At 46.4% G+C, this 27,347-nt stretch overlaps 1 protein-coding gene across 1 annotated transcript in view; it reads left to right on the top strand.

The window, feature by feature from the left end:
• SLCO3A1 (solute carrier organic anion transporter family member 3A1) overlaps positions 1-27,347 on the top strand; it is a 209,821-nt gene that overhangs the window by 102,303 nt on the left and 80,171 nt on the right. The window contains exon 8 of the mRNA XM_044277035.1: positions 26,092-26,267. Coding sequence (XP_044132970.1) covers positions 26,092-26,267 — 176 coding nt within the window. The remainder of the gene's footprint in view (positions 1-26,091; positions 26,268-27,347) is intronic.

The raw sequence follows: 27,347 nt of genomic DNA, 5'->3' as shown, positions 1-27,347 counted from the left end.
AGGAAACATACAATTGTCCAAAATTTCTTGGTAGGCTGTGCTGAAGCATTAAGAGTTCTCTTCACTGAGGGAGGCACGGTAGCGGCATGACGTAGCGTCGCAGCTACGTGGGCGTGCCGCGCGTCCGTCGGGTTCCGCCCCCCACCTCGTCCTCCTGCCTGCTCGCCCTACACCCCTGGCGTCTGGCTGTTGCCTCGTGACCGGCCCGAGAGATGTCGATTTGCGAGACACGCTGGGCGTGAGGCGCTGGAAGGCCTGACAGCTGTGGGGAGTGTAACCAACGAGATATAACAGCCGCAGTATGGAGTGGGGAGACCGAGTGAGTCCGGTGCTGTGCTGGGGAAACTGAAGCTTATGGGTTCCATCATTGAAAGTGGGAGGAAGAGGACCACACAAGCCAGCGTATCTGGACTTCTTAAAGTTGCAGTTACACCATGGCATGTGAGTACCGGATGAAAGTGGCCAAACATCGGGACTAGGGATGAGCGAACTCGAACTGTATAGTTCGGGTTCGTACCGAATTTTGGGGTGTCCGTGACACGGACCCGAACCCGGACATTTTCGTAAAAGTCCGGGTTCGGGTTCGGTGTTCGTCGCTTTCTTGGCGCTTTTGTGACGCTTTCTTGGCGCTTTTTGAAAGGCTGCAAAGCAGCCAATCAACAAGCGTCATACTACTTGCCCCAAGAGGCCATCACAGCCATGCCTACTATTGGCATGGCTGTGATTGGCCAGAGCACCATGTGACCCAGCCTCTATTTAAGCTGGAGTCACATAGCGCCGCCCGTCACTCTGCTCTGATTAGCGTAGGGAGAGGTTGCGGCTGCGACAGTAGGGCGAGATTAGGCAGATTAACTCCTCCAAAGGACTTGATTAACTGATCGATCTGCAGCTGTGGATCATTGAGCTGCTGATCCTCAATTGCTCACTGTTTTTAGGCTGCACAGACCGTTTGTCAGTCTCATTTTTCTGGGGTGATCGGCGGCCATTTTGTGTCTTGTGGTGCGCCAGCACAAGCTGCGACCAAGTGCATTTAACCCTCAATGGTGTGGTTGTTTTTTGGCTAAAGCCTACATCAGGGTGAAGCTGTCACACCAAGTGCATTTAACCAGCAATAGTCTGTTCATTTTTTGGCCATATACAAAATCAGGGGCAAGCTGCGCCTGTCACCAAGTGCATTTAACCCTCAATGGTGTGGTTGTTTTTTGGCTAAAGCCTACATCAGGGTGAAGCTGTGACACCAAGTGCATTTAACCAGCAATAGTCTGTTCATTTTTTGGCCATATACAAAATCAGGGGCAAGCTGCGCCTGTCACCAAGTGCATTTAACCCTCAATGGTGTGGTTGTTTTTTGGCTAAAGCCTACATCAGGGTGAAGCTGTCACACCAAGTGCATTTAACCAGCAATAGTCTGTTCATTTTTTGGCCATATACAAAATCAGGGGCAAGCTGCGCCTGTCACCAAGTGCATTTAACCCTCAATGGTGTGGTTGTTTTTTGGCTAAAGCCTACATCAGGGTGAAGCTGTCACACCAAGTGCATTTAACCAGCAATAGTCTGTTTATTTTTTGGCCATATCCCAGTCTAATTCTGTCACTAAATCCATACCGGTCACCCAGCGCCTAAATACTAGGCCTCAAATTTATATCCAGCTTAATCTGTCCCTAGTGCTGTAGCTGGGCGAGTTATTTAGTGTCCGTTCAAGCACATTTCTTGTTCTGGGTTGAAATACAATTCCCAATTTAGCAATTTCATAATTTAGTGGTTCCTGCTATATCAGAGCTATTTGAAATCTATCCCAAAAAGGGTATATAATATTGAAGGTGCACATTGGGTCATTCAGAATAACTTCACACACACCCGCTACTGTGTATTTCCAAGTCTAATTCTGTCACTAAACCCATACCTGTCACCCAGCGCCTAAATACTAGGCCTCAAATTTAAATCCCTCTAAATCTCTCGTTACCGCTGTACTGTTGTTGCTGGGCAAGATATTTAGTGTCCGTCAAAGCACATTTTTTGTTCTGGGTTGAAGTACAATTCCCAATTTAGCAATTTCATAATTTAGTGGTTCCTGCTATATCAGAGCTATTTGGAATCTATCCCTAAAAGGGTATATAATATTGAAGGTGCACATTGGGTCATTCAGAATAACTTCACACACACCCGCTACTGTGTATTTCCAAGTCTAATTCTGTCACTAAACCCATACCTGTCACCCAGCGCCTAAATACTAGGCCTCAAATTTAAATCCCTCTAAATCTCTCGTTACCGCTGTACTGTTGTTGCTGGGCAAGATATTTAGTGTCCGTCAAAGCACATTTTTTGTTCTGGGTTGAAGTACAATTCCCAATTTAGCAATTTCATAATTTAGTGGTTCCTGCTATATCAGAGCTATTTGGAATCTATCCCTAAAAGGGTATATAATATTGAAGGTGCACATTGGGTCATTCAGAATAACTTCACACACACCCGCTACTGTGTATTTCCAAGTCTAATTCTGTCACTAAACCCATACCTGTCACCCAGCGCCTAAATACTAGGCCTCAAATTTAAATCCCTCTAAATCTCTCGTTACCGCTGTACTGTTGTTGCTGGGCAAGATATTTAGTGTCCGTCAAAGCACATTTTTTGTTCTGGGTTGAAGTACAATTCCCAATTTAGCAATTTCATAATTTAGTGGTTTCTGCTATATCAGAGCTATTTGAAATCTATCCCTAAAAGGGTATATAATATTGAAGGTGCACATAGGGTCATTCAGAATAACTTCACACACACGCTTCTGTGCATTTCCAAGTCTAATTCTGTCACTAAATCCATACCGGTGACCCAGCGCCTAAATACTAGGCCTCAAATTTATATCCCGCTAAATCTCTCGTTACCGCTGTACTGTTGTTGCTGGGCAAGATATTTAGTGTCCGTCAAAGCACATTTTTTGTTCTGGGTTGAAGTACAATTCCCAATTTAGCAATTTCATAATTTAGTGGTTCCTGCTATATCAGAGCTATTTGAAATCTATCCCAAAAAGGGTATATAATATTGAAGGTGCACATTGGGTCATTCAGAATAACTTCACACACACCCGCTACTGTGTATTTCCAAGTCTAATTCTGTCACTAAACCCATACCTGTCACCCAGCGCCTAAATACTAGGCCTCAAATTTAAATCCCTCTAAATCTCTCGTTACCGCTGTCCTGTTGTAGCTGGGAAAGTTATTTAGTGCCCGTCAAAGCACATTTTTTGTTCTGGGTTGAAGTACAATTCCCAATTTAGCAATTTCATAATTTAGTGGTTCCTGCTATATCAGAGCTATTTGAAATCTATCCCAAAAAGGGTATATAATATTCAAGGTGCACATTGGGTCATTCAGAATAACTTCACACACACGCTTCTGTGCATTTCCAAGTCTAATTCTGTCACTAAATCCATACCGGTCACCCAGCGCCTAAATACTAGGCCTCAAATTTATATCCCGCTGAATTTGAATACAATACATTGGGCCAAATAATATATTTGTTGTTGTGGTGAACCATAACAATGAGAAAAACATCTAGTAAGGGACGCGGACGTGGACATGGTCGTGGTGGTGTTAGTGGACCCTCTGGTGCTGGGAGAGGACGTGGCCGTTCTGCCACATCCACACGTCCTAGTGTACCAACTACCTCAGGTCCCAGTAGCCGCCAGAATTTACAGCGATATATGGTGGGGCCCAATGCCGTTCTAAGGATGGTAAGGCCTGAGCAGGTACAGGCATTAGTCAATTGGGTGGCCGACAGTGGATCCAGCACGTTCACATTATCTCCCACCCAGTCTTCTGCAGAAAGCGCACAGATGGCGCCTGAAAACCAACCCCATCAGTCTGTCACATCACCCCCATGCATACCAGGGAAACTGTCTCAGCCTCAAGTTATGCAGCAGTCTCTTATGCTGTTTGAAGACTCCGCTGGCAGGGTTTCCCAAGGGCATCCACCTAGCCCTTCCCCAGCGGTGAAAGACATAGAATGCACTGACGCACAACCACTTATGTTTCCTGATGATGAGGACATGGGAATACCACCTCAGCATGTCTCTGATGATGACGAAACACAGGTGCCAACTGCTGCGTCTTTCTGCAGTGTGCAGACTGAACAGGAGGTCAGGGATCAAGACTGGGTGGAAGACGATGCAGGGGACGATGAGGTCCTAGACCCCACATGGAATGAAGGTCGTGCCACTGACTTTCACAGTTCGGAGGAAGAGGCAGTGGTGAGACCGAGCCAACAGCGTAGCAAAAGAGGGAGCAGTGGGCAAAAGCAGAACACCCGCCGCCAAGAGACTCCGCCTGCTACTGACCGCCGCCATCTGGGACCGAGCACCCCAAAGGCAGCTTCAAGGAGTTCCCTGGCATGGCACTTCTTCAAACAATGTGCTGACGACAAGACCCGAGTGGTTTGCACGCTGTGCCATCAGAGCCTGAAGCGAGGCATTAACGTTCTGAACCTGAGCACAACCTGCATGACCAGGCACCTGCATGCAAAGCATGAACTGCAGTGGAGTAAACACCTTAAAACCAAGGAAGTCACTCAGGCTCCCCCTGCTACCTCTTCTGCTGCTGCCGCCTCGGCCTATTCTGCTGCTGCCGCCTCGGCCTCTTCCTCCGCCTCTGGAGGAACGTTGGCACCTGCCGCCCAGCAAACAGGGGATGTACCACCAACACCACCACCACCACCTCCGTCACCAAGCGTCTCAACCATGTCACACGCCAGCGTTCAGCTCTCCATCTCACAAACATTTGATAGAAAGCGTAAATTCCCACCTAGCCACCCTCGATCCCTGGCCCTGAATGCCAGCATTTCTAAACTACTGGCCTATGAAATGCTGTCATTTAGGCTGGTGGACACAGACAGCTTCAAACAGCTCATGTCGCTTGCTGTCCCACAGTATGTTGTTCCCAGCCGGCACTACTTCTCCAAGAGAGCCGTGCCTTCCCTGCACAACCAAGTATCCGATAAAATCAAGTGTGCACTGCGCAACGCCATCTGTAGCAAGGTCCACCTAACCACAGATACGTGGACCAGTAAGCACGGCCAGGGACGCTATATCTCCCTAACTGCACACTGGGTAAATGTAGTGGCAGCTGGGCCCCAGGCGGAGAGCTGTTTGGCGCACGTCCTGCCGCCGCCAAGGATCGCAGGGCAACATTCTTTGCCTCCTGTTGCCACCTCCTCCTTCTCGGCTTCCTCCTCCTCTTCTTCCACCTGCTCATCCAGTCAGCCACACACCTTCACCACCAACTTCAGCACAGCCCGGGGTAAACGTCAGCAGGCCATTCTGAAACTCATATGTTTGGGGGACAGGCCCCACACCGCACAGGAGTTGTGGCGGGGTATTGAACAACAGACCGACGAGTGGTTGCTGCCGGTGAGCCTCAAGCCCGGCCTGGTGGTGTGTGATAATGGGCGAAATCTCGTTGCAGCTCTGGGACTAGCCAATTTGACGCACATCCCTTGCTTGGCGCATGTGCTGAATTTGGTGGTGCAGAAGTTCATTCACAACTACCCCGACATGTCAGAGCTGCTGCATAAAGTGCGGGCCGTCTGTTCGCGCTTCCGGCGTTCACATCCTGCCGCTGCTCGCCTGTCTGCGCTACAGCGTAACTTCGGCCTTCCCGCTCACCGCCTCATATGCGACGTGCCCACCAGGTGGAACTCCACCTTGCACATGCTGGACAGACTGTGCGAGCAGCAGCAGGCCATAGTGGAGTTTCAGCTGCAGCACGCACGGGTCAGTCGCACTACAGAACAGCACCACTTCACCACCAATGACTGGGCCTCCATGCGAGACCTGTGTGCCCTGTTGCGCTGTTTCGAGTACTCCACCAACATGGCCAGTGGCGATGACACCGTTATCAGCGTTACAATACCACTTCTATGTCTCCTTGAGAAAACACTTAGGGCGATGATGGAACAGGAGGTGGCCCAGGAGGAGGAGGAGGAGGATGAGGAAGAGGGGTCATTTTTAGCACTTTCAGGCCAGTCTCTTCGAAGTGACTCAGAGGGAGGTTTTTTGCAACAGCAGAGGCCAGGTACAAATGTGGCCAGCCAGGGCCCACTACTGGAGGACGAGGAGGACGAGGATGAGGAGGAGGTGGAGGAGGATGAGGATGAAGCATGGTCACAGCGGGGTGGCACCCAACGCAGCTCGGGTCCATCACTGGTGCGTGGCTGGGGGGAAAGGCAGGACGATGACGATACGCCTCCCACAGAGGACAGCTTGTCCTTACCCCTGGGCAGCCTGGCACACATGAGCGACTACATGCTGCAGTGCCTGCGCAACGACAGCAGAGTTGCCCACATTTTAACCTGTGCGGACTACTGGGTTGCCACCCTGCTGGATCCACGCTACAAAGACAATGTGCCCACCTTACTTCCTGCACTGGAGCGTGATAGGAAGATGCGCGAGTACAAGCGCACGTTGGTAGACGCGCTACTGAGAGCATTCCCAAATGTCACAGGGGAACAAGTGGAAGCCCAAGGCCAAGGCAGAGGAGGAGCAAGAGGTCGCCAAGGCAGCTGTGTCACGGCCAGCTCCTCTGAGGGCAGGGTTAGCATGGCAGAGATGTGGAAAACTTTTGTCAACACGCCACAGCTAACTGCACCACCACCTGATACGCAACGTGTTAGCAGGAGGCAACATTTCACTAACATGGTGGAACAGTACGTGTGCACACCCCTCCACGTACTGACTGATGGTTCGGCCCCATTCAACTTCTGGGTCTCTAAATTGTCCACGTGGCCAGAGCTAGCCTTTTATGCCTTGGAGGTGCTGGCCTGCCCGGCAGCCAGCGTTTTGTCTGAACGTGTATTCAGCACGGCAGGGGGCGTCATTACAGACAAACGCAGCCGCCTGTCTACAGCCAATGTGGACAAGCTGACGTTCATAAAAATGAACCAGGCATGGATCCCACAGGACCTGTCCGTCCCTTGTCCAGATTAGACATTAACTACCTCCCCATAACCATATATTATTGGACTCCAGGGCACTTCCTCATTCAATCCTATTTTTATTTTCATTTTACCATTATATTGCGATGCTACCCAAAGTTGAATGAACCTCTCCTCTGCCTGTGTGCTAGGCCTAAATATATGCCAATGGACTGTTGCAGTGGTGGCTGACATGAAGCCTGATTCTCTGCTATGACATGCAGACTAATTCTCTGCTGACATGAAGCCAGATTGTCTGTTACGGGACCTCTCTCCTCTGCCTGGGTGCTGGGCCTAAATTTATGACAATGGACTGTTGCAGTGGTGGCTGACGTGAAGCCTGATTCTCTGCTATGACATGCAGACTGATTCTCTGCTGACATGAAGCCAGATCCTCTGTTACGGGACCTCTCTCCTCTGCCTGGGTGCTGGGCCTAAATTTATGACAATGGACTGTTGCAGTGGTGGCTGACGTGAAGCCTGATTCTCTGCTATGACATGCAGACTGATTCTCTGCTGACATGAAGCCAGATCCTCTTTTACGGGACCTCTCTCCTCTGCCTGGGTGCTGGGCCTAAATTTATGACAATGGACTGTTGCAGTGGTGGCTGACGTGAAGCCTGATTCTCTGCTATGACATGCAGACTGATTCTCTGCTGACATGAAGCCAGATCCTCTTTTACGGGACCTCTCTCCTCTGCCTGGGTGCTGGGCCTAAATTTATGACAATGGACTGTTGCAGTGGTGGCTGACGTGAAGCCTCATTCTCTGCTATGACATGCAGACTGATTCTCTGCTGACATGAAGCCAGATCCTCTGTTACGGGACCTCTCTCCTCTGCCTGGGTGCTGGGCCTGAATATATGCCAATGGACTGTTGCAGTGGTGGGTGACGTGAAGCCTCATTCTCTGCTATGACATGCAGACTAATTCTCTGCTGACATGAAGCCAGATTGTCTGTTACGGGACCTCTCTCCTCTGCCTGTGTGTGTGCTGGGCCTAAATATATGCCAATGGACTGTTGCAGTGGTGGCTGACGTGAAGCCTCATTCTCTGCTATGACATGCAGACTGATTCTCTGCTGACATGAAGCCAGATCCTCTGTTACGGGACCTCTCTCCTCTGCCTGGGTGCTGGGCCTAAATTTATGACAATGGACTGTTGCAGTGGTGGCTGACGTGAAGCCTGATTCTCTGCTATGACATGCAGACTGATTCTCTGCTGTCATGAAGCCAGATTGTCTGTTACGGGACCTTTCTCCTCTACCTGGGTTCTGGGCCTAAATTTATGAAAATTGACTCTTACAGTGGTGGGTGACGTGAAGCCTGATTCTCTGCTATGATATGAAGACTGATTCTCTGCTGACATGAAGCCAGATTGTCTGTTACGGGACCTTTCTCCTCTGCCTGGGTTCTGGGCCTAAATTTATGAAAATTGACTCTTACAGTGGTGGGTGACGTGAAGCCTGATTCTCTGCTATGATATGAAGACTGATTCTCTGCTGACATGAAGCCAGATTGTCTGTTACGGGACCTTTCTCCTCTGCCTGGGTTCTGGGCCTAAATTTATGAAAATTGACTCTTACAGTGGTGGGTGACGTGAAGCCTGATTCTCTGCTATGATATGAAGACTGATTCTCTGCTGACATGAAGCCAGATTGTCTGTTACGGGACCTTTCTCCTCTGCCTGGGTTTTGGGCCTAAATTTATGAAAATTGACTCTTACAGTGGTGGGTGACGTGAAGCCTGATTCTCTGCTATGATATGAAGACTGATTCTCTGCTGACATGAAGCCAGATTGTCTGTTACGGGACCTTTCTCCTCTGCCTGGGTTCTGGGCCTAAATTTATGAAAATTGACTCTTACAGTGGTGGGTGACGTGAAGCCTGATTCTCTGCTATGATATGAAGACTGATTCTCTGCTGACATGAAGCCAGATTGTCTGTTACGGGACCTTTCTCCTCTGCCTGGGTTCTGGGCCTAAATTTATGAAAATTGACTCTTACAGTGGTGGGTGACGTGAAGCCTGATTCTCTGCTATGATATGAAGACTGATTCTCTGCTGACATGAAGCCAGATTGTCTGTTACGGGACCTTTCTCCTCTGCCTGGGTTCTGGGCCTAAATTTATGAAAATTGACTCTTACAGTGGTGGGTGACGTGAAGCCTGATTCTCTGCTATGATATGAAGACTGATTCTCTGCTGACATGAAGCCAGATTCTCTGTTACGGGACCTCTCTCCTCTGCCTGGGTGCTGGGCCTAAATTTATGACAATGGACTGTTGCAGTGGTGGCTGACGTGAAGCCTGATTCTCTGCTATGACATGCAGACTGATTCTCTGCTGACATGAAGCCAGATTCTCTGTTACGGGACCTCTCTCCTCTGCCTGTGTGTGTGCTGGGCCTAAATATATGCCAATGGACTGTTGCAGTGGTGGCTGACGTGAAGCCTCATTCTCTGCTATGACATGCAGACTAATTCTCTGCTGACATGAAGACAGATTCTCTGTTACGGGACCTCTCTCCTCTGCCTGGGTGCCGGGGCCTAAATATCTGAGAATGGACTGTTCCAGTGGTGGGTGACGGGAAGCCAGATTCTCTGCTATGGAACCTCTCTCCAATTGATTTTGGTTAATTTTTATTTATTTAATTTTTATTTTAATTCATTTCCCTATCCACATTTGTTTGCAGGTAGAGTTGAGCGAACACCTGGATGTTCGGGTTCGAGAAGTTCGGCCGAACATCCCGGAAATGTTCGGGTTCGGGATCCGAACCCGATCCGAACTTCGTCCCGAACCCGAACCCCATTGAAGTCAATGGGGACCCGAACTTTTCGGCACTAAAAAGGCTGTAAAACAGCCCAGGAAAGAGCTAGAGGGCTGCAAAAGGCAGCAACATGTAGGTAAATCCCCTGCAAACAAATGTGGATAGGGAAATGAATTAAAATAAAAATTAAATAAATAAAAATTAACCAAAATCAATTGGAGAGAGGTTCCATAGCAGAGAATCTGGCTTCCCGTCACCCACCACTGGAACAGTCCATTCTCAGATATTTAGGCCCCGGCACCCAGGCAGAGGAGAGAGGTCCCGTAACAGAGAATCTGTCTTCATGTCAGCAGAGAATTAGTCTGCATGTCATAGCAGAGAATGAGGCTTCACGTCAGCCACCACTGCAACAGTCCATTGGCATATATTTAGGCCCAGCACACACACAGGCAGAGGAGAGAGGTCCCGTAACAGAGAATCTGGCTTCATGTCAGCAGAGAATCAGTCTGCATGTCATAGCAGAGAATCAGGCTTCACGTCAGCCACCACTGCAACAGTCCATTGTCATAAATTTAGGCCCAGCACCCAGGCAGAGGAGAGAGGTCCCGTAACAGAGAATCTGGCTTCATGTCAGCAGAGAATCAGTCTTCATATCATAGCAGAGAATCAGGCTTCACGTCACCCACCACTGTAAGAGTCAATTTTCATAAATTTAGGCCCAGAACCCAGGCAGAGGAGAAAGGTCCCGTAACAGACAATCTGGCTTCATGTCAGCAGAGAATCAGTCTTCATATCATAGCAGAGAATCAGGCTTCACGTCACCCACCACTGTAAGAGTCAATTTTCATAAATTTAGGCCCAGAACCCAGGCAGAGGAGAAAGGTCCCGTAACAGACAATCTGGCTTCATGTCAGCAGAGAATCAGTCTTCATATCATAGCAGAGAATCAGGCTTCACGTCACCCACCACTGTAAGAGTCAATTTTCATAAATTTAGGCCCAGAACCCAGGCAGAGGAGAAAGGTCCCGTAACAGACAATCTGGCTTCATGTCAGCAGAGAATCAGTCTTCATATCATAGCAGAGAATCAGGCTTCACGTCACCCACCACTGTAAGAGTCAATTTTCATAAATTTAGGCCCAGAACCCAGGCAGAGGAGAAAGGTCCCGTAACAGACAATCTGGCTTCATGTCAGCAGAGAATCAGTCTTCATATCATAGCAGAGAATCAGGCTTCACGTCACCCACCACTGTAAGAGTCAATTTTCATAAATTTAGGCCCAGAACCCAGGCAGAGGAGAAAGGTCCCGTAACAGACAATCTGGCTTCATGTCAGCAGAGAATCAGTCTTCATATCATAGCAGAGAATCAGGCTTCACGTCACCCACCACTGTAAGAGTCAATTTTCATAAATTTAGGCCCAGAACCCAGGCAGAGGAGAAAGGTCCCGTAACAGACAATCTGGCTTCATGTCAGCAGAGAATCAGTCTTCATATCATAGCAGAGAATCAGGCTTCACGTCACCCACCACTGTAAGAGTCAATTTTCATAAATTTAGGCCCAGAACCCAGGTAGAGGAGAAAGGTCCCGTAACAGACAATCTGGCTTCATGACAGCAGAGAATCAGTCTGCATGTCATAGCAGAGAATCAGGCTTCACGTCAGCCACCACTGCAACAGTCCATTGTCATAAATTTAGGCCCAGCACCCAGGCAGAGGAGAGAGGTCCCGTAACAGAGGATCTGGCTTCATGTCAGCAGAGAATCAGTCTGCATGTCATAGCAGAGAATGAGGCTTCACGTCAGCCACCACTGCAACAGTCCATTGGCATATATTTAGGCCCAGCACACACACAGGCAGAGGAGAGAGGTCCCGTAACAGACAATCTGGCTTCATGTCAGCAGAGAATTAGTCTGCATGTCATAGCAGAGAATGAGGCTTCACGTCACCCACCACTGCAACAGTCCATTGGCATATATTCAGGCCCAGCACCCAGGCAGAGGAGAGAGGTCCCGTAACAGAGGATCTGGCTTCATGTCAGCAGAGAATCAGTCTGCATGTCATAGCAGAGAATGAGGCTTCACGTCAGCCACCACTGCAACAGTCCATTGTCATAAATTTAGGCCCAGCACCCAGGCAGAGGAGAGAGGTCCCGTAAAAGAGGATCTGGCTTCATGTCAGCAGAGAATCAGTCTGCATGTCATAGCAGAGAATCAGGCTTCACGTCAGCCACCACTGCAACAGTCCATTGTCATAAATTTAGGCCCAGCACCCAGGCAGAGGAGAGAGGTCCCGTAAAAGAGGATCTGGCTTCATGTCAGCAGAGAATCAGTCTGCATGTCATAGCAGAGAATCAGGCTTCACGTCAGCCACCACTGCAACAGTCCATTGTCATAAATTTAGGCCCAGCACCCAGGCAGAGGAGAGAGGTCCCGTAACAGAGGATCTGGCTTCATGTCAGCAGAGAATCAGTCTGCATGTCATAGCAGAGAATCAGGCTTCACGTCAGCCACCACTGCAACAGTCCATTGTCATAAATTTAGGCCCAGCACCCAGGCAGAGGAGAGAGGTCCCGTAACAGACAATCTGGCTTCATGTCAGCAGAGAATTAGTCTGCATGTCATAGCAGAGAATCAGGCTTCATGTCAGCCACCACTGCAACAGTCCATTGGCATATATTTAGGCCTAGCACACAGGCAGAGGAGAGGTTCATTCAACTTTGGGTAGCATCGCAATATAATGGTAAAATGAAAATAAAAATAGGATTGAATGAGGAAGTGCCCTGGAGTCCAATAATATATGGTTATGGGGAGGTAGTTAATGTCTAATCTGGACAAGGGACGGACAGGTCCTGTGGGATCCATGCCTGGTTCATTTTTATGAACGTCAGCTTGTCCACATTGGCTGTAGACAGGCGGCTGCGTTTGTCTGTAATGACGCCCCCTGCCGTGCTGAATACACGTTCAGACAAAACGCTGGCTGCCGGGCAGGCCAGCACCTCCAAGGCATAAAAGGCTAGCTCTGGCCACGTGGACAATTTAGAGACCCAGAAGTTGAATGGGGCCGAACCATCAGTCAGTACGTGGAGGGGTGTGCACACGTACTGTTCCACCATGTTAGTGAAATGTTGCCTCCTGCTAACACGTTGCGTATCAGGTGGTGGTGCAGTTAGCTGTGGCGTGTTGACAAAAGTTTTCCACATCTCTGCCATGCTAACCCTGCCCTCAGAGGAGCTGGCCGTGACACAGCTGCCTTGGCGACCTCTTGCTCCTCCTCTGCCTTGGCCTTGGGCTTCCACTTGTTCCCCTGTGACATTTGGGAATGCTCTCAGTAGCGCGTCTACCAACGTGCGCTTGTACTCGCGCATCTTCCTATCACGCTCCAGTGCAGGAAGTAAGGTGGGCACATTGTCTTTGTAGCGTGGATCCAGCAGGGTGGCAACCCAGTAGTCCGCACAGGTTAAAATGTGGGCAACTCTGCTGTCGTTGCGCAGGCACTGCAGCATGTAGTCGCTCATGTGTGCCAGGCTGCCCAGGGGTAAGGACAAGCTGTCCTCTGTGGGAGGCGTATCGTCATCGTCCTGCCTTTCCCCCCAGCCACGCACCAGTGATGGACCCGAGCTGCGTTGGGTGCCACCCCGCTGTGACCATGCTTCATCCTCATCCTCCTCCACCTCCTCCTCATCCTCGTCCTCCTCGTCCTCCAGTAGTGGGCCCTGGCTGGCCACATTTGTACCTGGCCTCTGCTGTTGCAAAAAACCTCCCTCTGAGTCACTTCGAAGAGACTGGCCTGAAAGTGCTAAAAATGACCCCTCTTCCTCATCCTCCTCCTCCTCCTCCTGGGCCACCTCCTGTTCCATCATCGCCCTAAGTGTTTTCTCAAGGAGACATAGAAGTGGTATTGTAACGCTGATAACGGTGTCATCGCCACTGGCCATGTTGGTGGAGTACTCGAAACAGCGCAACAGGGCACACAGGTCTCGCATGGAGGCCCAGTCATTGGTGGTGAAGTGGTGCTGTTCTGTAGTGCGACTGACCCGTGCGTGCTGCAGCTGAAACTCCACTATGGCCTGCTGCTGCTCGCACAGTCTGTCCAGCATGTGCAAGGTGGAGTTCCACCTGGTGGGCACGTCGCATATGAGGCGGTGAGCGGGAAGGCCGAAGTTACGCTGTAGCGCAGACAGGCGAGCAGCGGCAGGATGTGAACGCCGGAAGCGCGAACAGACGGCCCGCACTTTATGCAGCAGCTCTGACATGTCGGGGTAGTTGTGAATGAACTTCTGCACCACCAAATTCAGCACATGCGCCAAGCAAGGGATGTGCGTCAAATTGGCTAGTCCCAGAGCTGCAACGAGATTTCGCCCATTATCACACACCACCAGGCCGGGCTTGAGGCTCACCGGCAGCAACCACTCGTCGGTCTGTTGTTCAATACCCCGCCACAACTCCTGTGCGGTGTGGGGCCTGTCCCCCAAACATATGAGTTTCAGAATGGCCTGCTGACGTTTACCCCGGGCTGTGCTGAAGTTGGTGGTGAAGGTGTGTGGCTGACTGGATGAGCAGGTGGAAGAAGAGGAGGAGGAAGCCGAGAAGGAGGAGGTGGCAACAGGAGGCAAAGAATGTTGCCCTGCGATCCTTGGCGGCGGCAGGACGTGCGCCAAACAGCTCTCCGCCTGGGGCCCAGCTGCCACTACATTTACCCAGTGTGCAGTTAGGGAGATATAGCGTCCCTGGCCGTGCTTACTGGTCCACGTATCTGTGGTTAGGTGGACCTTGCTACAGATGGCGTTGCGCAGTGCACACTTGATTTTATCGGATACTTGGTTGTGCAGGGAAGGCACGGCTCTCTTGGAGAAGTAGTGCCGGCTGGGAACAACATACTGTGGGACAGCAAGCGACATGAGCTGTTTGAAGCTGTCTGTGTCCACCAGCCTAAATGACAGCATTTCATAGGCCAGTAGTTTAGAAATGCTGGCATTCAGGGCCAGGGATCGAGGGTGGCTAGGTGGGAATTTACGCTTTCTATCAAATGTTTGTGAGATGGAGAGCTGAACGCTGGCGTGTGACATGGTTGAGACGCTTGGTGACGGAGGTGGTGGTGGTGGTGTTGGTGGTACATCCCCTGTTTGCTGGGCGGCAGGTGCCAACGTTCCTCCAGAGGCGGAGGAAGAGGCCGAGGCGGCAGCAGCAGAATAGGCCGAGGCGGCAGCAGCAGAAGAGGTAGCAGGGGGAGCCTGAGTGACTTCCTTGGTTTTAAGGTGTTTACTCCACTGCAGTTCATGCTTTGCATGCAGGTGCCTGGTCATGCAGGTTGTGCTCAGGTTCAGAACGTTAATGCCTCGCTTCAGGCTCTGATGGCACAGCGTGCAAACCACTCGGGTCTTGTCGTCAGCACATTGTTTGAAGAAGTGCCATGCCAGGGAACTCCTTGAAGCTGCCTTTGGGGTGCTCGGTCCCAGATGGCGGCGGTCAGTAGCAGGCGGAGTCTCTTGGCGGCGGGTGTTCTGCTTTTGCCCACTGCTCCCTCTTTTGCTACGCTGTTGGCTCGGTCTCACCACTGCCTCTTCCTCCGAACTGTGAAAGTCAGTGGCACGACCTTCATTCCATGTGGGGTCTAGGACCTCATCGTCCCCTGCATCGTCTTCCACCCAGTCTTGATCCCTGACCTCCTGTTCAGTCTGCACACTGCAGAAAGACGCAGCAGTTGGCACCTGTGTTTCGTCATCATCAGAGACATGCTGAGGTGGTATTCCCATGTCCTCATCATCAGGAAACATAAGTGGTTGTGCGTCAGTGCATTCTATGTCTTTCACCGCTGGGGAAGGGCTAGGTGGATGCCCTTGGGAAACCCTGCCAGCGGAGTCTTCAAACAGCATAAGAGACTGCTGCATAACTTGAGGCTGAGACAGTTTCCCTGGTATGCATGGGGGTGATGTGACAGACTGATGGGGTTGGTTTTCAGGCGCCATCTGTGCGCTTTCTGCAGAAGACTGGGTGGGAGATAATGTGAACGTGCTGGATCCACTGTCGGCCACCCAATTGACTAATGCCTGTACCTGCTCAGGCCTTACCATCCTTAGAACGGCATTGGGCCCCACCATATATCGCTGTAAATTCTGGCGGCTACTGGGACCTGAGGTAGTTGGTACACTAGGACGTGTGGATGTGGCAGAACGGCCACGTCCTCTCCCAGCACCAGAGGGTCCACTAACACCACCACGACCATGTCCACGTCCGCGTCCCTTACTAGATGTTTTTCTCATTGTTATGGTTCACCACAACAACAAATATATTATTTGGCCCAATGTATTGTATTCAAATTCAGCGGGATATAAATTTGAGGCCTAGTATTTAGGCGCTGGGTGACCGGTATGGATTTAGTGACAGAATTAGACTTGGAAATGCACAGAAGCGTGTGTGTGAAGTTATTCTGAATGACCCAATGTGCACCTTGAATATTATATACCCTTTTTGGGATAGATTTCAAATAGCTCTGATATAGCAGGAACCACTAAATTATGAAATTGCTAAATTGGGAATTGTACTTCAACCCAGAACAAAAAATGTGCTTTGACGGGCACTAAATAACTTTCCCAGCTACAACAGGACAGCGGTAACGAGAGATTTAGAGGGATTTAAATTTGAGGCCTAGTATTTAGGCGCTGGGTGACAGGTATGGGTTTAGTGACAGAATTAGACTTGGAAATACACAGTAGCGGGTGTGTGTGAAGTTATTCTGAATGACCCAATGTGCACCTTCAATATTATATACCCTTTTTGGGATAGATTTCAAATAGCTCTGATATAGCAGGAACCACTAAATTATGAAATTGCTAAATTGGGAATTGTATTTCAACCCAGAACAAAAAATGTGCTTGAACGGACACTAAATATCTTGCCCAGCAACAACAGTACAGCGGGTAACGAGAGATTTAGCGGGATATAAATTTGAGGCCTAGTATTTAGGCGCTGGGTCACCGGTATGGATTTAGTGACAGAATTAGACTTGGAAATGCACAGAAGCGTGTGTGTGAAGTTATTCTGAATGACCCTATGTGCACCTTCAATATTATATACCCTTTTAGGGATAGATTTTAAATAGCTCTGATATAGCAGAAACCACTAAATTATGAAATTGCTAAATTGGGAATTGTACTTCAACCCAGAACAAAAAATGTGCTTTGACGGACACTAAATATCTTGCCCAGCAACAACAGTACAGCGGGTAACGAGAGATTTAGAGGGATTTAAATTTGAGGCCTAGTATTTAGGCGCTGGGTGACAGGTATGGGTTTAGTGACAGAATTAGACTTGGAAATACACAGTAGCGGGTGTGTGTGAAGTTATTCTGAATGACCCAATGTGCACCTTCAATATTATATACCCTTTTAGGGATAGATTCCAAATAGCTCTGATATAGCAGGAACCACTAAATTATGAAATTGCTAAATTGGGAATTGTACTTCAACCCAGAACAAAAAATGTGCTTTGACGGACACTAAATATCTTGCCCAGCAACAACAGTACAGCGGTAACGAGAGATTTAGAGGGATTTAAATTTGAGGCCTAGTATTTAGGCGCTGGGTGACAGGTATGGGTTTAGTGACAGAATTAGACTTGGAAATACACAGTAGCGGGTGTGTGTGAAGTTATTCTGAATGACCCAATGTGCACCTTCAATATTATATACCCTTTTAGGGATAGATTCCAAATAGCTCTGATATAGCAGGAACCACTAAATTATGAAATTGCTAAATTGGGAATTGTACTTCAACCCAGAACAAAAAATGTGCTTTGACGGACACTAAATATCTTGCCCAGCAACAACAGTACAGCGGTAACGAGAGATTTAGAGGGATTTAAATTTGAGGCCTAGTATTTAGGCGCTGGGTGACAGGTATGGGTTTAGTGACAGAATTAGACTTGGAAATACACAGTAGCGGGTGTGTGTGAAGTTATTCTGAATGACCCAATGTGCACCTTCAATATTATACCCTTTTTGGGATAGATTTCAAATAGCTCTGATATAGCAGGAACCACTAAATTATGAAATTGCTAAATTGGGAATTGTATTTCAACCCAGAACAAGAAATGTGCTTGAACGGACACTAAATAACTCGCCCAGCTACAGCACTAGGGACAGATTTAGCTGGATATAAATTTGAGGCCTAGTATTTAGGCGCTGGGTGACCGGTATGGATTTAGTGACAGAATTAGACTGGGATATGGCCAAAAAATAAACAGACTATTGCTGGTTAAATGCACTTGGTGTGACAGCTTCACCCTGATGTAGGCTTTAGCCAAAAAACAACCACACCATTGAGGGTTAAATGCACTTGGTGACAGGCGCAGCTTGCCCCTGATTTTGTATATGGCCAAAAAATGAACAGACTATTGCTGGTTAAATGCACTTGGTGTGACAGCTTCACCCTGATGTAGGCTTTAGCCAAAAAACAACCACACCATTGAGGGTTAAATGCACTTGGTGACAGGCGCAGCTTGCCCCTGATTTTGTATATGGCCAAAAAATGAACAGACTATTGCTGGTTAAATGCACTTGGTGTCACAGCTTCACCCTGATGTAGGCTTTAGCCAAAAAACAACCACACCATTGAGGGTTAAATGCACTTGGTGACAGGCGCAGCTTGCCCCTGATTTTGTATATGGCCAAAAAATGAACAGACTATTGCTGGTTAAATGCACTTGGTGTGACAGCTTCACCCTGATGTAGGCTTTAGCCAAAAAACAACCACACCATTGAGGGTTAAATGCACTTGGTCGCAGCTTGTGCTGGCGCACCACAAGACACAAAATGGCCGCCGATCACCCCAGAAAAATGAGACTGACAAACGGTCTGTGCAGCCTAAAAACAGTGAGCAATTGAGGATCAGCAGCTCAATGATCCACAGCTGCAGATCGATCAGTTAATCAAGTCCTTTGGAGGAGTTAATCTGCCTAATCTCGCCCTACTGTCGCAGCCGCAACCTCTCCCTACGCTAATCAGAGCAGAGTGACGGGCGGCGCTATGTGACTCCAGCTTAAATAGAGGCTGGGTCACATGGTGCTCTGGCCAATCACAGCCATGCCAATAGTAGGCATGGCTGTGATGGCCTCTTGGGGCAAGTAGTATGACGCTTGTTGATTGGCTGCTTTGCAGCCTTTCAAAAAGCGCCAAGAAAGCGTCACAAAAGCGCCAAGAAAGCGACGAACACCGAACCCGAACCCGGACTTTTACGAAAATGTCCGGGTTCGGGTCCGTGTCACGGACACCCCAAAATTCGGTACGAACCCGAACTATACAGTTCGAGTTCGCTCATCCCTATTTGCAGGGGATTTACCTACATGTTGCTGCCTTTTGCAGCCCTCTAGCTCTTTCCTGGGCTGTTTTACAGCCTTTTTAGTGCCGAAAAGTTCGGGTCCCCATTGACTTCAATGGGGTTCGGGTTCGGGACGAAGTTCGGATCGGGTTCGGATCCCGAACCCGAACATTTCCGGGATGTTCGGCCGAACTTCTCGAACCCGAACATCCAGGTGTTCGCTCAACTCTAATCGGGACCGCACTGCCCGCTGAGTGAGGATGTTTGCTCCTGGCCGGTTGGCTGAAGATCGGTGAGAGTGTGTAAGCCTGTGGGCGCCATTAACATTTTACTAACATTCTATTAACTGCTTTCTGTATAGTGTTGATCACGAATATTCAAATTTTTATCGCGAATATAGGTACTTCGAAAATTCGCTAATATTTCGAATATAGTTATATATTCGTCATTTCGAATATTCGATTTTTTAAAAAAATTAAAAAAATTTCCCGATTTTTTTCCGATTATTTTCCGATTTTTTTTTTTTTTTTTTAAATCAGTACACATGATCCCTTCCTGCTTCTAGCTTGTGGGCCAATAAGAAGGCTGCAATATACTTGACTTTAGGAGTAGTGATGAGCGGCACGGGTCATATTCAAAAATGCACGGTAATGGCAAGGTAATGATTGTGTAATATGCAAATTTCCGTAATTCGAATTTTCTGATTCGAATTTTTATTGCGAATTTTTTCGAATAGTCACTATATTGCTATATATTCTTGTTTTAGAATATTACAAATATTCGAAAAAACGAAGTTATAGAAATATAGCGAATATTCGAAAAAAAACGAATATAGAGCAATTTAGCTAATATAGTGCTATAATATTCTTTGTCTAATAGTTGTAATTTTTTTCTCATCTGAAGTTCAGATTGGAAAAAAATTTCAACTATAAAAAAAAGATTATAGCACTATATTAGCTAAATTGCTCTATATTCGTTTTTTCGAATATTCGCTATATTGCTATATATTACGAATATTCGAAAAAACTGTTATAGCAATATAGCGAATATTCAAAAAATCGAATATAGAGCAATTTAGCTAATATAGTGCTATAATCTTCTTTGTCTAATAGTTGTTAAGTTGAAAAATTCGCAATAAAAATTCGAATCCGAAAATTCGCATATTACACAATCATTACCTTGCCGATTTTTTTTCAAGAAAAAAAATCGCGAATTTTCGACGAATATTCTAAAAAATATTCGCGAAATATCGCGAATTCGAATATGACCCCTGCCGCTCATCACTATTTCTGTATAGTCTCACCCTATCTGGGTCAGTATATTGGAATATGCCAGTATGGGTTTCACGAGGACCGGGAAACTGGGGTATACCCAGAAATTGGTGAACCATACAGATATGGCAACATAATAACACTGACTAATATCTCTGGATTGACCACGGGCTGAAGTCCTATCGCTCGAGTCTCTGTCTCGGCCCAACTCGGCGATAGGTGCCACGTGCTGCGGAGGTCCCCTTCTCTCTATCTCCTTTTCTCCATTAATAACCCGACCCCTTGGAGGGACTGTGGAAAATAATTCATTACCCGACTGAAATCAGTTGGAATATATATATGGCTTTCACTGCTGGTCACGTGGAGGTGTTTTCTTTTGCTGATGCCAATGCTTTAGTTGTTTACGGTGTATTCGCGGTTGAATACCAGTCTCCAGATATTATTATTGCACATTGTCCATAAGAACACCAGTCTTTACAGGAGTGCCAGTTGAAGCTTTGAAGCCCAGCGGGAGTGGTGCAATGCGTTATGAGGGGGGGTCCCTCTATCTCATCACCTACTCTTAATGTATATATTGATCCCCGGCTCTGACTGAGAAATTAATATAGACTGGGAAAACCATCAAGGGACCAACAAATAACCAAATTAACCCACTAATTGATTGAAATTGTTTCATTTGTTGCATTGTAAATAAGCTGTTTGATCATCAGGGATTGTTATCATCGTTGCCACTGATGCAAGTGCCTGTATTGGGTATCGGGTACCCTTGGGAATCACTACCTCCATAGATTGCTTCAATTTATCTGCGTGGCACGGTGGGCCTGTATGTAATTTTTGTATGCAATCTTTATGTGGCTGGATTGAGTCACTGTAAGGTACCATATTCGGGGGAGACCCCTTGATCCCTATTATTCTTGGGTTCTTGGGGCATCACTAGCTAGAAGGAGAAAGTAACCCACAGAAAGGGGTGGGAGGGGATGTGTTTGGGCACGATCACGGCTGTCGCTGGGGGTCATCGGACGATTTTATTTTTGTCTTAAAACATCATGTATGACAAAGTTTTTACATGGAACGTACGCGGGCTCGGGGATAGAACAAAGCGAGTTATAGTTTTTGATTTGATCTCTCGACACCTTCCAGCAATTATTGCACTACTGGAAACCAACGCGACACCTGAGATCCCCGTTTATCTAACCAAAAAATGGGCGGGGTTAGCGTATATGTCCATATATGTCCATAGAGATGTTGATTTCATCCCTTTGGAACATCAGATCGATGCCGACGGGAGATATATTTTTCTCTATGGTCGATGGAACGGACAAAATTGTATATTGGCTTTTGTCTACATCCCTCCCCCGTTTGCTATGAGAGTTTTGAGGCATCTGGCCTTGTTCGTCTATAGTAAAGAGCAGTGCCCGGTGTTAGTATCCGGGGACTTTAACTGTTTATTAGATCCCGTGTTGGATAGAATATCCAAAGCTGTAAAATATAGTCCGGGAAAGCAGTCACTGCTCCGAGGTTTTTGCGAGGAAACAGGGCTAGTGGACATCTGGCGGGCACTGTATGGTAATAAACCGGTCTTTTCATGTTTTAGTAAGACATACAGCGCCATGTCCAGAATTGGTATCGCCTTGGCCAATAGTGATATGACTGCTCTTATTTTAAAAAATGAAATATGAGATTCACGGAATCTCAGATCACTCGCCTATATTTTTAACCATTAAGATAGGGGGACAATCGGCCATTGTAAGACCATTTAGATTAAACCCACATTGCTAGCCATTATAAAAGATCAAGAGAAGATAAACAAGGAGTTGGCCGAATTTTGGCGAGAAAATATTGGTACAACACATATACATTTTGTGTGGGACGCAATGAAGGCATACCTTCGTGGGCTATACTACGCCATTAAAAAATCCAAAAGAACAGAGTTTTTTAAAGAAGAAAACAGATTGGAAGAAAAGGTAAAATACTTAGAAGGTAGGATCATCAGAAACAATGATGTAAATACGCGGGATGAGCTAAAAACAGCTAATGACCAGTATATAAACTATATGACGAAAAGGGCACAGAATAAACAGTTTTTGTCAGGGATACGATCAGTTTTGTGAGGCAGGAACCCCAGGAAAACTGTTAGTCTCAATAGTATCCAACCAAAAGGCCCGCCCAAAGATCAGACAAATTCAAACCTGTGATGGTCATAAATTAGACACTGCAGTAGAAATTGAGGGAGAATTTGTAAAATATTTCAACAATCTATATCGCTCTGAGGCAGAGGATACAGAGACCCTCATAGATGACTTTTTGGAACAAATCGAGCTCCTAGTACTGTCTGAATCTTTCTCCACTCTCCTGAACTCCCCTCTTCAGTTAGGGGAGTTACAGGAGGTTATACTGGGAATTCAGGGGTCTTCGGTCCCTGGGCCGGACGGGCTCCCGTTCGGCATATATAGGTGTCACGCGGAGATCCTGCCACCTGGGTTGCTTAATTTTTGAGAAAATTAATAAAGAAAAAGTTAAATAAATATAGAGTTCTCTTCACTGGAATTAAGCGGCCTATGCCAACAACTGAAAAACAACGCAATAATATTATCCCTCATTCACCAAACTTTACAGTTAACTCATCCATCAAACTGCCAGATAGAGAAACATGATTCATCATGCCACAGAAAACATTTTCACTGCTCCAGTGTCTAGTGGTGCTGTGCTTTACACCACTTCATCCAATGTGTGGCATTGTTCATGTTGCTAAGTCTTGCATACAGCTGCTTGGCCATGGAAACCTATGCTAGAATCTTACGGCACACATATTTGTGCTGTGCTAATGTTAACGCCAGAGGAGGTTTTGAGCTCTGCAGTTATTGCGTCAGCACATATTGGTGACTTTTATGAACCATGCACCTCAAGACTCAATGACCCCGCTTTACGTGATCTGCTACCTTGTGGCTGAGTTGCTGTGGTTCCCAAAACAGTAGCCATTAGAGGCTTTAGGTTCTGATTTACACACATGGACAAAATTGTTGGTACCTTTCTGCTAACCCACAATGGTCACTGAAATAATTTGAAACTGACAAAAGTGATTATAAATTAAAATTTACTGAAAATCAGACATTACTTTTGAATTGTAAACAGAATAATTATTAAAAAAAGAAAGAAACTGGCCTGGACAAAATTGATGGTACCCTTAGAAAACACAGAAAATAATTTGACCATGGTGACATGTTTACTAAGATGTGTCCTGTAATTAGCATCACAGGTGTCTTCAAACTTGTAATTACTCAGTCTGCCTATTTGAAGAGTGAAAAGAAGTCACTGTGCTGTTTGGTATGATGGCTTGTATCACACTGAACATGGACCAAAGAAAAGAGATAGTTGTCTCATTTTAGATCCACTCCTGTTTTTTTTTTTACTTTAGCAATACTGATGGATTACTGACCAAATGCTGATAGAGTAAAGGCAGATGGGATAAAAAAAAAAAAGGGGTTTTATTGTTCTGACGGATCAGAGGAAGGGCAAAATAATTAGTGACGTCAACACAAACTTACTGCTGACACCCTCTCCACTCTGTCCGGGAATCAGCTGAAGACGGTGCAAAAGGAGTGCGCTTCTTCTTGATGCTAACTGGTCAGTTATGGCCCCGTAACTGCCCAAATAAGTGAAGTGTGCAGTGATTCTAGGAGCAACACCTGTCATGTGCTTGTCATACTGACTCACAGTATTGTATCACTACCACAGCAGACTCCCTATGCGTGTTACTGCAAGGCACAGTGTTCTACACCCGTATAAAGGCTTTCTGCAGCCTGGAAATAGCCATTCTTTAAATAAATTTGGTTTGAAACAAATTTTTCCGAAAAATTCCGCGAACCGGCCAAACAGAAATTTTGAAACATTTGCTCATCTCTAACGGTAACTAAAAAGCCCAGAACAGCTTCCAAAATGATTAGAAGTGAACTTCAAGGTCAGTGTAAAACAGTGTCAGATTGCACCATCCAACGCTGTCTTGGCCAAAGTGAACTTAATGGAAAATTACACAGGAGGAAACCACTGTTGGAAGTAAATCATAAAAAAGTGAGATTAGAATTTGCCAAAATGCATATTGACAAGCCACAAAGCTTCAGAGAGAATGTTCTATGAACACATAAGACAAAACTGGATCTTTTTGACAAATCACATGACCTCTATGTCCACAGATGCAAAAATAAGGCATACAAAGAAAAGGACATTGTACCTGCTGTGGAAAATGGAGGAGGCTCAATTATGTTTTGGGGCTGCTTTGCTGCATATACAGTAGCACAGGGTATCTTGAATTTGTGCAGGGTACAATAAAATCTTAGACTATCAAGGCATGAAGCAAAATGTGCTGCCCAGTGTCAGAAAGCTTGGTCTTAGTCGCAGGTTATGGGTCCTCCAACAGGATAATGACCCAAAACAAACAGCTAAAAACATCCAAGAATGGCTAAGAGGAAAGCATTGGACTATTCTGAAGTGGTCTTCTATGAGGCCTGATCTAAATCCTATTAAACATCTGTGGAAGGAGATGAAACATGCACAGGAGCAATAGTCTCACTAAGGGCTCATGCACATGACCGTACGCCTTTCTAGACATATGGTCCGTGAGGGGGCCATATGTCCCAGAGCAGCATACATTGTGTGCACGGAAGCACACAGCATCATAGGTTACTATGATACCGTGCGCATCAGGCCGCCTGCTGGACTACTGTCCTGCTCTCATATGATTATATCAGTGCAGGACAATAGTCCCGCGGGCAGCCCGATGCGCACAGTATCATACTAACCTATAATGCTGTGCCTTCCCTTTCGCACGATGTATGCCGCTCCGGGAAATATGGCCAGCTTACGAACCGTATGTCTCGGAGGGCATACGGTCGTGTGCATGAGCCCTAAGAGTTACAGAAATTACTTGATTGCAGTGATTGCCTCAAAAGGAGGTACAACAAAATACTAAGTTAAAGGTACCATCATTTTTGTCCAGACCAGTTTCATTAGTTTGTTTTATAAATTATTCTGTTGAACCACAATTCAAAAGCAATGCCTGTTTTTCGTTAGCTGCTTTTCAGTATATTTGTGCTCATTATTACTTTTATCAGTTTCAGTGACCGTTGTGGGTTTTACTTTCTGTAACGAAAGGGAACCAACAATTTTGTCCATGTGTGTAACATGCCAAAAGCCCCTTTTTCTAAAATTTTACAAGCTAGCCTTTTTGTTCCTTACTTTAGTCTTCCAGTTAGAACTTTACAGTTTTCATTTTTAAGAATTAAAATAGGAAGTTTCAATGTAAATTAAATGGTATTAGTCAGATAGTTAGTTAGGATGTTCTTGTTAGGTCATTCCTAGTCGATTCTGGTTCTGAATACAGAAGTCCGTTGCAGTTTAAGTCTGCTGTTAACTAGTGGTGCTGTGTTACTATCATACTGACGAATTGCTTTTTTTTTTTACAAAAACTGAACAAAGATTGTCTTGGGCTATGTTGACTAAACATGAGTAATATAAATGATGTTTGTTTACAAGGTGGAGGACAGCACTTACTGGCATCTAGTATTATATGTATAGACATACACATCTTTTTCACTTCCATAGTGACATGTTATTAATGGGATGTATTTTCTACATGTGTGCACAATGAAGCACAGTAAATGTCCAAGACAACAATGTCTACTTTTAATTAGAAGATGGTAGCTGAACTTGACAGCATTTCCAGAAATTGGTGCATTTAATAAAAATATCTTCCAAACCTTGAATAACCCTTGTACTTTTTTATATAGAATTTCACTGGCTGTTTATGTGTTACATCTGTCCCCGTGGAGAATAATACTGTGATTCCTGGAAAATGTCCCAGCCCTGGATGTCAGGAAGCGTTTCTCACATTCCTATGTGTAATGTGTGTTTGCAGCATGATTGGAGCAATGGCCCAAACGCCATCTGTTATCATCCTGATCAGGTGAGTCTATTACAGGGTCCACTTCACAGATATCATTATAGTGTGACTTGTTTTACAAAGTGTCTAAAGAGTGCTTTATGTATTTTGGGCTTCTGAGAACAAGTTTTAGTATAGATATAACAATGACTGTTCAGTGGCCCATTACTGACCCTGACTACTCCATCAGCTGCTCTGAGGTCAAAATATGCAATTTCTACATAGAGAGAAAAGTGCACTTTGCTTGACTAAGCTGGTGTTGACCATCACTCGGAAAATGAGCCCATTAGATTTATAGTACAACTCAGTCTGTCCCCATAAAGACTGGATGTAGAAGGATCCTGTCAAAATTGTTGGAAACCTCTGACAAAGAGTTCATGGCTATGTCAGGCTTCAGCAGGAGATGTGAGCCCACCATATTGTGAGGCTGCCACTCGAGTGCTGGTTCATTTGGTGCACAACTAGGTGATCGTGCCATATCATTTTGTTTGCCATCAGAATGTGCCATCAGAAGATTCCCTATTGTTTAAATCATGTTTTTATGTTAAACACATTTTTAAAGAATTTTTCATGTCAATATATATTTAAACAAAAAACATAAAATTCTACAGTTTTTGAACTGGCCACTAAGCCTAATAACAGGGGCTACTTCTTGGTCTTTACTGATCACTTTACTGCAGTTATTTGCTTATCTGTCATTCTATTCCTGCCTGTAATGATATCACTTCTGTGTATAGATAAGACAGGATCCACCATTCACAATAGATGATTGTCCAAGCTTATCTATTTTTTCCTTGTACATGACCTCTGCACAGGTCCCTCATAAAAGTCCCTCCAACTTAGAGGAGAACTGTTTCCTGTCAGATGGGAGGTTGAAGGTCAGATATCTTAATATAGAACATGCTGTTGAATTTCAACCCTGAGTTCCTGAAGGGCTTCTCCGGAATTTACATATTGATGACACATTCTCCAGCACTGCCACCAATCAGCTGTTTGAGGAGGCTGCAGTGCTCCCATCAGCCACATGGCCTACTCTCAGCTTATCAAGCACAGTGCAGTACATTGTATAGTGGCTGTGCTTGGTATTATAGCTCAGGCCCATTA

The sequence above is a fragment of the Bufo gargarizans genome, chromosome 2 (assembly GCF_014858855.1).
Source record: "Bufo gargarizans isolate SCDJY-AF-19 chromosome 2, ASM1485885v1, whole genome shotgun sequence".
Lineage (NCBI taxonomy): Eukaryota > Metazoa > Chordata > Amphibia > Anura > Bufonidae > Bufo > Bufo gargarizans.
This window is presented reverse-complemented; position numbering and strand designations above follow the sequence as displayed.